This window comes from Carcharodon carcharias, chromosome 7 (assembly GCF_017639515.1).
Source record: "Carcharodon carcharias isolate sCarCar2 chromosome 7, sCarCar2.pri, whole genome shotgun sequence".
NCBI classification, from domain to species: domain Eukaryota; kingdom Metazoa; phylum Chordata; class Chondrichthyes; order Lamniformes; family Lamnidae; genus Carcharodon; species Carcharodon carcharias.
In genome coordinates this window covers 162,290,324-162,305,029 of record NC_054473.1, presented here as the reverse complement: position 1 = coordinate 162,305,029, position 14,706 = coordinate 162,290,324, and the positions used below count along the sequence as shown (strand labels likewise).

At 39.1% G+C, this 14,706-nt stretch overlaps 1 protein-coding gene across 4 annotated transcripts in view; it reads right to left on the bottom strand.

The window, feature by feature from the left end:
* Positions 1–14,706, bottom strand: part of dhx38 (DEAH (Asp-Glu-Ala-His) box polypeptide 38) — a 144,522-nt gene that overhangs the window by 42,425 nt on the left and 87,391 nt on the right. For all 4 annotated transcript variants that reach the window (XM_041190904.1, XM_041190901.1, XM_041190905.1 and 1 more), the window contains 5 exons: positions 12,360–12,515; positions 7,640–7,774; positions 6,714–6,839; positions 5,632–5,727; positions 1,650–1,771 (listed from right to left, as the gene is read on the bottom strand). In XM_041190904.1, the coding sequence (XP_041046838.1) occupies positions 1,650–1,771; positions 5,632–5,727; positions 6,714–6,839; positions 7,640–7,774; positions 12,360–12,515 (635 nt within the window). The remainder of the gene's footprint in view (positions 1–1,649; positions 1,772–5,631; positions 5,728–6,713; positions 6,840–7,639; positions 7,775–12,359; positions 12,516–14,706) is intronic.

Sequence of the window (14,706 nt, the reverse complement as noted above, 5' to 3'; positions counted from 1 at the left end):
TCGAAACAGCTGCCACAACTGTTCTGCAATTTGTATTTTATCTCAAGATACATGCCTTGAATTCAATAGTAATAAACCCTCCGAGTCTTCGAGGTTTTTTACAAAACTAAATTAAAAATTTATTAATAAAAGAAATTATTTTATCTGTTGCCTTTGCCTGTTGAAATCTATGTTATTTTACTGTTGACTTAACGGAGGTGTAACTGGGAGCTAGGTTAATTTGGGGATTTAAGAGTTATCATAGTAGTAATTTGTAGACCTATGTGTTTAAAATAATTTCTCTTATTGATAAATTTTTAATTTAGTTTTGTAAAAAAAAAAACCTCTAAGACTCGGTGGGTTTATTACTACTGAATTCAAGGCATGCATCTTGAGATAAAAATACAAATTGCAAAACAGTTGCGGCAGCTGTTTCGAGTTTCCCTCTGGGATTTGTGCAGCTCAGCATTTATGATCCACTGTGCCATAACATAATAAAGACTTGCTATAAATATACTCCACACTACGAAGCCTACTTCATGATGTCTGAAGCAGAATTCTTCACTGCTGGTTTTCTATAAAAATGAGATCTATTTGTAAAATCAAAATTAAAACTGTTTCAAAGCAAATCGAACCTGATATCTCTCTGCATAAACTGGCTGCCATGTTTACACTTGACTGCCCTTAAAAAGTATCTCATTGCTTGTGAAGTACTTTAGGATGTATTGAACACCTGAAGGGCCTACGCAAATGCAAGCTCTTTCTTTCTATATACAGCACAAATACAAAGCAAATTGCTTACTGATCCTTTACTTGGGATATTCCAACTACAAATGCCTGGGATTTGAAAATATATGAGCACTAATGAGACTGCGGTGCCCTCTGTTGATCACGCAACTAAAAGCTAAGGGTTAGCAATATCATCTTCCAGTGAGTTATATTAAAATCAAATATAAAATTCAAAGAAAATCTATAGCTTTCCAAAATCAAGAAAAACTGCATCATCTTTGATGGCAAACAAAACATCACATTATATTTCTTCATCGTCAGTGAATTCTCAAACTTGTCCAAATTCTGAAGCCTGTATATAAATCCTGTCTTTACAATTTCTTCTTGTCACCCTTTTCTAAACCAATGCTGAAAATTTTGACAAATAAATATTGCAATTAAGTCACAACAGCAATTTTAAGTTGACAGATCAGAAGAAAGAAGATCAGTCAAACTGTGGTATAAAATCACACCCCAGACCATTAAAAGCCCTTGCGTGAAGTTTGAACTTACATTACCCAGACCTCTATTCGAATGTTTCAGCTATATGTATATATTATATATATATATATATATATATATATTATGCATATATATATATATATAAAAAAATGGATTCTTAAAATAAATTATCAAACTCAGTTTGATTGTATGAAAGTCAATTGTTGGATTATTTCAAAAGAAAATGTTGCTGAATTAATAAACATATTATGGAAAAAAAAATCAGAAAAGCAACATTACAGTATGCATTAATAAGCAAATTCATTTGTAAATGAACTATAATGAATTTCTCATGGATAGCTTGGTCTTTAAAGCTTACCGTCATGCTCAGTCTTTTAAAAACAACAGTGATGCAACATTGAACAGAATATTATAGGAGTCACTACAAAAATTATCTGTACCTCGTGCTGTTCAGAATATTCTTTTTTTCCTGTTCTTCCTTTCGTGCCCGAAGCTGTTCCTGTGCCATGGCCATTTCTTCCTCCATAGAAGACAATTCCTCTTTGGCACGACGACGATTCTCCTGTTGAAGATCATTAAATTGCATAATAATTCAAGATGCATACTGAATTATAACTCCCTTTTTTACTGGGCTCCAGGGAATAAACATTCAATATTTCCCACTTCAACACCCTGCTGACAACAGTACAAATTGTACATCAGAACAGGAACCAGATTACAATTATCTGAATTTATTTTGCAGATATTATAAATCAACGTTGTATAGTTCTCTGATTTCCCAAACTTCACTTCAGCAAATTTGTTATTTCTGGTATATTGGTTCACAGATGGTGGTGGGAGGGGTGTCAGGGAGGGGGGACGGGAAAGAGAGCATATTATGAAAGCTACAAATCTTTCCAAATTCAAAGTTACACATTTTGCTCCATTCACAGAATCTATTCAAAAACCGAAGAGGTCACAGAAATTCATTAAAATGCCACACATGATTAATTCCTGGTTTTGTTTCCTAGGCTTGGTTCCAATCCTAACTATCCCAATGCACCTAGGACATATCTGATAATACTTTCCATCTTGACTGGCAGTCACCTTAAGAGTCTCCTCTGTAACAGTGTGTAACCTCCTCTTTTTACTCTGACTGTCCTATCAACCCCCTGCCTACTAGAACTGGGCAAGTGGCTTCAAGCTTCCTGTGATGTAACATCAAACAGGAGTGTTTTGGCTATGATGATGAGACATTAAGGGCAGAGCAAAATATCTGCTTGTGGGCTGCCAGGAATCAACAGTTTTAAAAGCATAAATCATGGTAACATGGTGAAAAGGAAGAAATAAAGTGCATCAGTAAATCCCTTTATATTATTTAACATTTTCGCAAAATGCACTTCCACTTACCAAAAATGGGATTAAATTTTCTAATTGGCACAATGGATGAAAAAAAGTTCAAATATTGTAAACTATTTTAAAGCAGGCAGGCTGAACCAGGTTAAAATGATATTCAGCTACAAAACAAAAAACAATTTGTGTAAAGAACATTAGGCCACAGTTAGAGTACTGCTTACAGTTTTGGTCACCACATTACAGGAAGGGTGCAGTCACACTGGACAAGGAGCAGAGGAAACTTACGAGGATGTTGCCAGGACTGGAGAATTTTAGCTATGGGGAAAGATTAGATAGGTGGGGGTTGTTTTCTTTGGAACTTGGAGGCTGAGAGGAGATTTAAATGAAGTCTATAAAATAATGAGGGCCCTGGGTAGAGTGGGTAGGAAGGAGCTATTTCATTAGCAGAGAGGTCAAAATCAAGGGCATAGATTTAAAGTAATTGGTAGAAGGTTTAAAGGGAAGTTAAGGAGAATTTTTTTTCACTCAGGGGTGAGTATGGTCTGGAACTCACTGTCTGAAAGGGTGGTAGAGGCAGACTCATTGCTTTTAAAAAAAATGCTAAATGGATATACACTTGAAGTGCCGTAATCCATAGGACTATGGATCAAGAGCTCGAAAGTGGGGTTAGGCTGGATAGTTCATTTTTAGCTAGCACAGACATGATGGGCCAAATGATGATCTTTTGTGCCATAGCTTTGGTTCGATAATTACAGCATTTTTTATTCTCCAAGTGAATAACCATCCAATTTACATTTCAGAAACAGTGCGTGCAAATCATCTAACGCTCAATAGCACAGGAATACCAAAGCCCATATGAAATAATCTTATTTAGTTTTGTGTACTTGGTAAGGTTTTCCCAATTTCTTTATATAACTTCCTTTCCACTTTGAGGGATGGAGACAAGACTGATGGTAGGCGATTTATGGAACAGGAAGAAGACTGAGTGCAAGCAAGCAAAGGAGGGAGAGAATCATGCCTTCAAAAGTTTAAGTACCTGTTAACCACTCCTTTATAATGTCACACCACAGGAGGCTTGTAGCCATATGCCCACTTTCAGTAAAGGAGTTAAAAAATTGAGAAGAGTGCAAGGTTCACATTGTTACATAGGCACTCTTAACGTGACTGCCAAGCAGGACAGGAACCATGACAGGATATACCAAAGGTGCTTTGGGATATTTGTACAAATTGCCATGATCGCTTTTTTAAAAATAGATTCTGTAAATGGAACACTTAGAACAAGGGCAGAATGCCTGGAAGTCGAGACAGGAGGTCAGGGAAAACATGCAAGGGGAATGTTAGTGGGCTAAATCATGAAAAAAATTAAGTCATCCAAAAGCAGTGTAAGCAGGTCAGGGAAAATCAGCAAACCAAATTTAAAAGTTCAAACAGTGCACAATGTAAAAGTCCAGAGAAAAAAAAACAAAAGGTCAAGTAGAACTGGGCAATGTGTGTCAAAACCACCACCAGTGATGGAAGGTTTGTAACTACAGCTTTGCCATACCACCACCTAGTGGCCAGAGGCCCTGTCAGTGCAGTGCAACAAATGTTAACATGTTTTCTCAAATATAAATTATTGGCACGCTCCTATGGGTTCCCACCCCACCCCTCACATTACAAGTGTTGACATAAAAGGGTGATGGAAAAATGTGTCAACAGAAAATAAGGCTTGTGAAAAAGCCTTACAAAGAATAAAGATTTACTCAAGACTTTTAAAACCCACATATTCTGCCATGTATCTGTCCACATTACCAGTCTATGTCCTCCTGCACTCCTCACTGTTTACTACATTTCCAAGTTTTGTATCATCTGCAAGCATTGAAATGACATCTTGTTCAGGTTACCCAAGTTCAGGTTATCAATATAAACCGAAAAGAACATCGGTCCCAATACCAACCCATGGGAAACAGCACTGTGTACTTCCCTCCAATTCGAAAGATAGCCTTTCAACACTTCGCTAAGGAGTCCATTATTTGCCAAGCATTTGTCATTCATCCTTTGAAAGTCCATATACACAACATCAACGTTTCTCTATCATCGACCTTGGGCTAAATGGGATGTGGTTGCCAAGTTTATCCCTCTCCCTTTCCTTTTTAAAAGGAATGTAATACTTGCAATCCTCCAATTCTCTGGCACCAACTCCATATCTAAGGATGATTAGAAGATTGTGGTCAGAGCCTCTAAACTTTCCACCCTTACTTCCCTCAGTAACATAGGATACATCTCATTAAAACTGATGATTGTTATACTTTGAGAACTGCCAAACTCTAATGTAACTCATCTATTTTTATCCTATACAATTTCACTACTGCTTCTGACCTTATTGCTGTATTGGCAACATTACTCTTCAGCGAAGACAGATGCAAAGTAATCATTTAATACCTCAGCTATCTCCTTTGCCTCCACAAGATCATCATCTTTTTGATCCCTAATCAGCTCCAACCTTACTTTGACTATCATAGATGATGGTGTGTAAGTCAACCCTTGAAGGCTTGAAAAGTCCCTCCAAAAAGAGGGGTCAACTTATACACCTAGTATAAAAGTGAACCACTGGCATGGGTGGTCGCTATCTCAGTGGTTTATCCATGGGGTCTGCTCTGGTGTGGATATTTTAAACCCCCGCGCATCTCCGCAACATAGTCCATATTACCTGCACGATCCCTTGCACCCAGTTATAAAACATCCATTTGTGGGGTGAAAAACTGAGGCTGACTACTAAGGCAAGTATAGCACACCGTGGCTGGAAAGGTGGTGGGGGGAAGTTGACTTATACCCCAAGTATATGCATAAACATGATTTTTGAAGCAGAAAAATGGGATCGTTTTATATGCCGGGTCAACGCTATTTTTTTTTGCTTTGTGCTTATAAAAGACTTCTGGGTTCCCTTTCAGCTACAAATCAATTCTCATACTCTTCCAATTCAACTACTTCTTATCAAAATAGTACCTATTTTGTATTAATACAGCCAATCAAAATACAAGAATTAGCACCACCCTATGGTTCATGTATACAGAACATTAAAATGATCGTATGGTTGAACTGCCTTACCTGTCGAGTTTTACCAGCTTGCTTGACGCTATAAAACATTGGTCCAAGTTCAGCTAACCATTCCCCATCCACTGCAGTAACACACTGCATGTACTCCTGGAAAACAGAAACAAATTCATCGTGCAGCATGCCGAAAACCACGTATTTCCAGGCAACACCTTCCTTCTGGTGACAAATAGGGATCATGTACCCTGCAGATTTACCATTCATCATTGCTATTTCATCAAAGATTGCAATTCTAATAATGTTATCCTTCCATTTTCATTTGAGGCTAAAGTAACAAAAATTGAGGACAGTAAATTGGTGACGACACAGCACTGCATGATACTTACACGACAGCTAACATCAGATAGATAACTGGTCAAAGCAGAGATTTAGTGTACCAAGTCATTTACCACAGACTCCTATAAAAAGCTACTAATCTGGAAAAAGATAAATGTGAAATTCTGATACAACTATAAGTTATTTAAGAGTACACAGTAACAGGATGGCATAACCTACAATGTTCAATTTTTTAAAAAATTCTAAGATTTTCATCCCTAAACCACCCGATATGGTGGATGTATCACTGGATATGGTATCATATGGTTGAGATCACAATACACTGTCAGAACTCCTCAAACATACTAGTTATGACAAAAGGTCATCTAACTGAAAATATGAACACTGTTTTTCTCATTACAGATGCTGCCTGACCTGCTTATGCCAGCATTTTGTGCTTTTACTTCAAATTTCCAGCATCTGCAGTACTTTGCTTTTGTTTTCTTCAAATGCATCTGTTTCTTTGAGGGACATATTTTCATTCAAATCCGTACCTACAATTAGATTCTGCGCAGCTTTTCGAATTTCCAGTTTAGTTGCGAGGGTGCATTGTGAAACACGTAGAAAATATTTTCTAGTAAATAGTTTCTTACTGAAATTCCAATCATTATCGACAAAGTTTAAACTAACGCTTCCACTAAAATTCTCTTAAACCCTGCAGTAAGCAATATGTGACATACAGTTTGCAATATTTAAAAAGACAAATACTTAATGTTCAACTAAATTAGCATCGGAGCTCAGTCTTTAGCTCTGAATCTTACCTTTGAAGTCATCACTAGTTCATGGTACACAATATAATCTGGTGTGTAACCCATGCCAAAAAGTGAACTGGTCGGGTGCAAGTGGCAAGGCATGCCTGTTCTCACATTCACATACTCTCCTATACCCTGCAAAACATTAAAAAAAAAATGTGAACAGCTACTTATCTCTTACATATAAAAAAAAAAGTTGAAGGCTGTAAATTTTGAAGAACTCCTGTCTTCAAAACAAAGTTGTCAAAATCATTAATACCTTGCAAGGTTGGAGAGTTCAGGGATTCAGAAAATTGAGAGTTTAGGGCTGGAGGAAGTTACAGAAACAAAGCCATGGAGAAATTCAAACAAGTGGATTAAATCAGAGGTGTTGAGAAACGGGTTGCCAATATAAATCAGCAAGGGCAGGTGTAATAGGTGAGTGGCAACTGATATTGGCTACAATACAGGCAGCAGACTCAAGAATGTAACACGACAAAAAGTTGCTTTAATGATGATGAATATGGTACAGAATTGTGTTATGAAACGAAAGTGAGAAACAATTAACTTCAGAGCGTGGTTGGAGGCAGAACTTAATCCATGATGCTTTCATATCAAAACATCTCAAAGTACTTCACATCTTAATTTTTCTTTTAGTGCAGTGACTATATAGGCAAACACTGCAGCCATTCTACAATAGCAGTATCGCACAAAAATTGCCACTCATAGTCCTCTCTCTTCACATGCCATCAATAATTATTGGTCATTTCTGCACTTCATCCTTAGAGGAAACAACAAGCTAGGTTCACGTACAATGACAGTGAAGGTCGGGAATAATGATGTTGGGAATTTCAGATACTGCACTGTAGGATGTGAAATGCGGAAGGAGTGGAGGTTGAGAGTCTTCCCTAAAACTCCAAAGTTAAGACCATTTGGCAATTTAATAGTTTTCTTACCTTGAGTTTTGCAGCCTGGTGAAAATATGCCGCACAGATGCATTTTCTGATGATATCCCAGTCAGTACCACAGGATACAATATTCATACGTTGTTGCATCATTATATCCTTTAACTGGGAACGTACTTCTCGGACCTGTGATGACAAGGACAGACAAGTCCATAAACCCATCACAACTTCTATCTCACACTTGCTCCAAATTTCATTATTTCTTCTCATATCTCTCTTTGAATTCATTTGCCCCACCCGACACCCAACAACCTATCTTATGCAAAATTATTACTCCTCAAGAAGGAATATTTAAGAGCTATTTCAAGGCATTTGTTAGCCTGACAGGGGACCAACTAGTTTAATCGCACTCCAGATCTAGTTTATGGGCTTCAGCAGTTTGTGGTGCAGAATTCAAAATTTCACCAATATTATTTCTTAACTTTCTCAATTCTTTTTGTTATCTCTGAGCATTGCACAAATAAATATCAGTTGCTTTTTAGTACAGAACTTGAATATTGCTGATATGACATGATACTATGAAGTGGTTATGCAAGTGGATGCTGCCGCCAGTCCAAAAAGACATTCTGCTTACCAGACAATTGAGCAACGTCATGTATAAATTTCAATGCTGGTGCAATGCCAGGCACACAAGCCAACATCCCAGCAATTGGCTGAACGAATCAAACAGACTATACTCAACCAGCCCATGCTTGCAAAGTCTAAAACATCTACTGTTAAATGTGATTTCGCAATTGGGCAGCACTTGCGGAACAATCTTGAATGTGCTAATAGCTACACTAACAACCAATTTAAGATAGTCAGTCAAGCTCGTAACATGGCTCATATACACTTGCTAGAAGTGACATACATTCATACGCAGGAACTCAATCACTAAAAAGAAAAAGAAAAAATAAAAAAATATGCACCTTTTTGAATTACCCAGGGGCTTGGGAAACCTGTTGCTTTCTCCATGGCAACGCTCCAGCCAATCAGAGTCAACTTGCCAACCAATCAGCACCCTTTTCTCTTGCAGTATAAATTGTTGTGATCAATTGAAATTTGGCATTCTTGCATTTGTTCTGATGAATGCAAGATGAAAAGCTTCGGCAACATGTCTCCCTTTTCACCAATATTCAAAAGAAAATCCAAAACCTCACTGCTGAGATAATAATTATTTAACATTACTTACCACCTATTAGCCTAAGGCTGGGTGCTGTCTTGAGCAGCATCCAAAAAATGGAGCTAAGAGATCTCACAACAGGTCAGATCAAAGCTTATAGTACTGTCACATTCAATCATGAATAGTAATGGACTATTAAAAACAACTAACAAAAGGAGGAACATCCCCATCCTCGCTAAAACTGAAGCCCACCACGTGAATGCAAAAGGCAAGGTTGGAGCATATGCAATTATTTCCAGCCAGAAATGCCAAGTAGATGTCCAGGTCCTGCTGCATGTGGGCACAGACTGTTTTACTATCTGAAGAGATGTGAATGTAACTGAACACTGTACAGTCATCAGCAAATGCCCTCAGTTTTGACCTTATGAGGGAGGGAAGGCCATTGATTAAGTAGCTGAAAATGGTTGGGCTTTGGGCACTATCCTGAGGAACTCCTGCAGCAATATTCTGGGGCTGAGATGGTTTACCTCCAGCAAATACAACCATGCTCCTTTGTAGGTATGAATCTAGCCAGTTGAGCACTTTCTCTCTGATACCCATTGATTTCAATTTTATCAGTGTTCCTTGATGCTTCATTGTCAAATGCTGCCTTGATGTCAAGGGAAGTGATTTTTCACTTCACCTCTGAATTCAGCTCTTCTGTCCGCATTTGTACCCAGGCTGTAATGAGATCTGGAGCTGAATGGTCCTGGCGGAACTCTTAGCGTTGGTGAGCAGATTATTGGTGAGTAAGTGCCGCTTGATAGCACTGTCACTTTGCTGATGATTGAAAGAAGTCTAATGGGTTGGATTGGTTTTGTCCTGCTTTTTGTGGACAGAACATTCCTGGGCAATTTTCCACTTTGTCAGTAAATGCCAATGTTCTAACTATTATGGAATAGCTTGGCTGGAAGGCAGCTACTTCTGAAGTACAAGTCTTCAGCACTACCACCAGAATATTGCCAGGACCCACAAAGTGTTTGCAGTGTCTTGTGTATTCGCCTGTTTCTTGATATTGTATGGAGTGAATCAAATTGGCTTAAGATTGGCTTCTGTAATGGTGGGGTCCTCAGGAGGAATCCAAGATGGATCATCCGCTCAGCACTTATGACTGAAGACAGTTGTACGTTGCTTCAGTCTTGTCTTTGCACTCAAATTCTGGGCTCAACCATTACTGAAGATGGGAATGTTCATGGACCCTCCACCTCCCATTAGTTGTTTTCAACAATCCACCACTGGATATGGCATAACTGCTGGGCTTTAATCTGCTCCTGTGGTTGTGAGATCTGTCTAGCATCAATTGTGTTGTAGCTTCATTAGGTTGACACCTTATTTTTAGGTATTCCTGGTGCTGTTCCTGGCATGTTCTCCTTGACTCTTCGTTGATTCTGGCTTGATGCTAATGATAGTATAAGTGCTATGCTGAGCCATGAGGTTATAGATGATGGTATTTTGCTGCTGCTGATGCCCGCAGCACCTTAAGGATGCCTAGTTCTGAGCTACTAAATGTGGCGTGAATCTATCCCATCTACCATGTTGGAGGGTGGAGGGTATCCTCAGTGTGAAGACTGGACTTTGTTTCCACAAGGACTGTGTAATAGTCACTCCGACCAATGATAGATGTATCATTAACAGATAGTTTGATGAGGATGAGGGCAAGTAGGTGAGTTCAGAATTCAACTATGCTCGCACAGAGTGTTGGTGCAGTCTCACCGGGATCACAGTACATTTCTGGTCACCATGGATAACAGAATCAGAATCATAAAATCTTAACGGCACAGGAGGCCGCTATTCAACCCATCATGTCTGCATCGGCTCTCCAAATGAGCATTATGACCTAGTGCCATTGCCCTGTATTTTCTTCATTTCCTTGCACATTGTTTCTATTCAAATAATCATCTAATGTCCTCTTGAATGTCTCGAGTGAACCTGCCTCCACCACACTTCCAGGCAATGCACTCCAGACCAGATCCATCCATTGTGTGAATAAGTTTTTTCTCATGTCGCATTTGCTTCTTTTGCAAATCACTTTAAATCTGTGCCTTCTCATTCTCGATCCTTTTACGAGTGGAAACAGCTTCTCCCTATCTACTCTGTCAAGTCCCCTCATGATTTTGAGCATCTCTATCAAATCTCCTCTTGGCTGCCTTCTCTCCAAGCAGAACAGTCCCAACCTTTCCAACCTATCCTCATAGCTGAAGTTTCTCATCCCTGGAACCATTCTTGTAAACCTCTTCTGTACTCCCTCCAATGCGTTCACATCCTTCATATAATAAGGAACTGTACACAATATTCCAGCTGAGGTCTAACGAGTGTCTTTTTCAGCATAACCTCCTTGGTCTTGTACTCTCTGCCCTTATTAATAAAGCCCAGGATACTATATGCTTTATTAACTGGTCTCTCCACCTGTCCTGCCGCCTTCAATGATCTATGCATATATACACCCAAGTCTTTCTGCTCCTGCACCCCCTTCAAAATTTCACCCCTTATTTTATATTGTCTGTCCATGTTCTTCCTACCAAAATGCATCACCTCACATTACTCTGCATTGAACTTCATCTGCTACATATCTGCCTACTCCAACAACTTGTCTATGTCCTCTTGAAGTTCCACACCATCCTTCTTGCAGTTCACAAGCTTCGTATCATCTGTCCCCGGCACACCAAGATCTAGATCATTACTATACATCAGGAACAGCAAGGGTCCCAATACTGACCCCTGGGGAACTCCATTATAAACCTTCCTCCAGCCCAAAAAATATCCATTGACCTTTACTCTCTGCTTCCTATTTTTCAGCAAATTTTGTATCCACGTTGCTACTGTCCCTTTTATTCCATGAGCAATAACTTATCTCACAAGTCGTTTGTGTGATACTGTGTCAAATGTCTTTTCAAAGTCCATGTACACCACATCAACAGCATTACCCTCATCGACCTTTTTTGTTACCTCTTCAAAAAACTCTAGCAAGTTAGTTAAACACGATTTCCCCTTTAGAAATCCATGCTGGCTCTTTCTCATCAGCCCATATTTTTCCATGTGACTACTAATTCTATACAGGATAATTGTTTCTAGAGTCTTTCCCACCACTGAAGTTAAACTGACTGGTCTCTAATTGCTGGGCTTATCTTTACAACCTTTTTTGAACAAGGAAGTAATGTTTGCAATTCTCCAGTCCTCTGGCACCACCTGAGTCTAGGGAAGACTGAAAGATTATGGACAGTGCCCCTGCAATTTCTACTCTTACTTCCTTCAATATCCATGAATGCATTTCATCTGGTCCTGATGCCTTGTCAACTTTAAGTGCCGACAGTCTATTCAACACTTTCTCCTTATCAATTCTGAACTTTTTTAGTGACAGAGTTTCCTTGTCTGTCACCATAGCCTGGGTAGCATCTAACTCCTTGGTAAAGACCAATTAGGTCCTAACCTTTTGCACAAACAAAAAGAATAGATCTGGTATCTCACTTAATGAATTTATCTGGTTACTGAAATAACAAGCACTTAAATCGAAACACTAATGGGCACATCAATGAAAAAGTTAATGGTGCAGCAACTTAACTGCTATATTACCTTTCTCATAGCCTTGGCATGAATAAAGTGCTCGTTAGACCAGATGGTAGAGTAGTTGTTATTCTTCCACTGCAGATAAACATTAAGGTATGTCAAATGGTCACTTTCTGGTACAGCAAACTTCTCTCTCATTTGATCACTCTCTTCCTCTCGACCCTGTAATTTTAAAACAAATACCATAATGAGCACATCTGTAGATTTAGACAGCTAAGATATTAGTTTTATACACAGACTTTCCCTTTTCAAAAGGCAGTAAAGAAAACAAAAATCTCATCCACCCCTGTCTACGTTGAAGATGCAAAAATGCATCAAAATGAACATTTTGAAGGTGGTGAGACTATCCCAGAGGATTTTAAGAATATGCTTTAAATTTGATGTGGAATTGAGCTGACAATTCTCAAAGCATGTTACCATGCACTTCAAAAACCAGAGGCTGCCAACTGAGTGGCTCAGAGGGATTGAGCACAAAAGCAGTTGCCAAAACAGCCAAAGTATAAAATCAGGCTAAAAATCCTCAACAAGATGGCATCATTGGGAGCGAGACCATCAACAGAAGTCCTGCTGGAAGCAGATCAATCCTACTCAGATTGGATCCAATTGGCTTGCAGTCAACCTAGTCTGACTAGCTAAGGGGTAAGTGTATATTTTAAATCACTCTGTACTGTTTTCAAATTTAAGTTTTTGGCAATAATGCTGTTGGATTTGTGGTGAAACTGTGTCAGTTGTCATTCTCAATCTTTCAGATGTTACAAATGGATGAGCTTCAGCCAAGAGATTGAGTAAATTGACACAATGGGCCAATCAGAGGTAAAGGGTAAAACTAAGGGTAATGATTTACTTAGGAAGTATGTAACAGGGAAAATCAAGACTTCAGAACTTTGCATCAGAAATAACTAGGAGCAAAAACTCGATGGAGAAGGCCAGGGAGTGGACAATGAGTTCACTCAAAAAGTCATGTTTAATGAAACACTGTAACTCTAGCTGCTGACCTGAAAGGCATCAAGAACAGAGGCACATGCGCACTGCAGCTGCCAGGCACATGCATAACTGACCCTGCCACCACTCTGGTGGGCGGATTGTTCCGCATGCACACACAGCCTGTGATGCGGCCACCGCCACATGCACAAGTGATCCTGATGCCTATCTGATCGATGGCAGGGGTAGAAAATCCTAATAGCCTGGCTAGCTCATTTGATAGCTGATGGGGCTCTTAAATCCAGAGCCATTGTCTCGAGCCCCACATTAGGCAATGATTTTTTTTATTTAATATTTATTTATTTTTTATTCAAAACACTGAACAATTGTGGTGAATAAAGGCAAGTACAAGAATTATTAAGTGTGAACAGGGGCTTCCCTGGAGAGCCCAGCTACTGAAGAATACCTTCATTTGTAGAAAATAGTAAACGCTAATAAATAATGCAAGACGGAGTAAGTCCATACATTTTGATGCTTCTCAAAGGCTTTTTGATAGCATCTGCAAAAATTCCCATTGAAGCAATATCCCAATGTATTTCTGATGAGAATTTTAATAATAATGACTGTCAAATGAACAGAACATTTTGGGGAGCAGTCAATCCTAACATGATTCTGTTTTAATTTACTCCTTAATAACAGGTTTCAGTTTGCATCTCAAAACTTAATTAAGACTGTCTATCTAGTTGCAAATGATAAAATGAGTTATAAAACACCAGCTGCACTTGAAAGCATCTCTCACTTTCTGCAATTGACACTGCCTCTGTGCATGTATAAAAAGTGCTCCCCCTAATGTTGCAGCACAAATAAACGCAGCCTTAATGAAAGTTGTATGGTTTACGGCTTACATAGCTCAATTGTAGAATCAGGAGAAAAGGATGAGGCAACTGGAGTCAGAAAAGGCAGAACTACAAAAGAAGGCTTGTGATAGGAAGGTGGTAGTTAACTGCCTTAAGGGGCAACTGCAGGAGGAGAGGAAGAAATTGTGGAGTTATAGTGAAAACAGCGTACCAAATTATGTTTCAAACACAGTTGACGGACTATCAACAAAAATATAACATTTTTAAGTATGCTGAGGAGAGAGCAGAAAGGGCTGAGAGAGAGATACAAGACATGAAAGCTGCATTTAGGGTTTTGTGAAAGGAGTCACACAAGGCCCATGAGTCATCTGCACTGTTAAGCCCAAACAAAGGAATTGAAACAACAGCTGAGTATGACAAGGAACACTTTTTGCTTGATGGGACTGGAAGACGCAGAGTCCTGATGACACGCCTTAATTCAGCAACTGCCAACCCTGGCCCAGGCCCCACATCCTCCAGCTGATGTCTCCTCAGTGATGATGGCTCCTATGAGACAGAAAAAGTGCTTGGTTGGC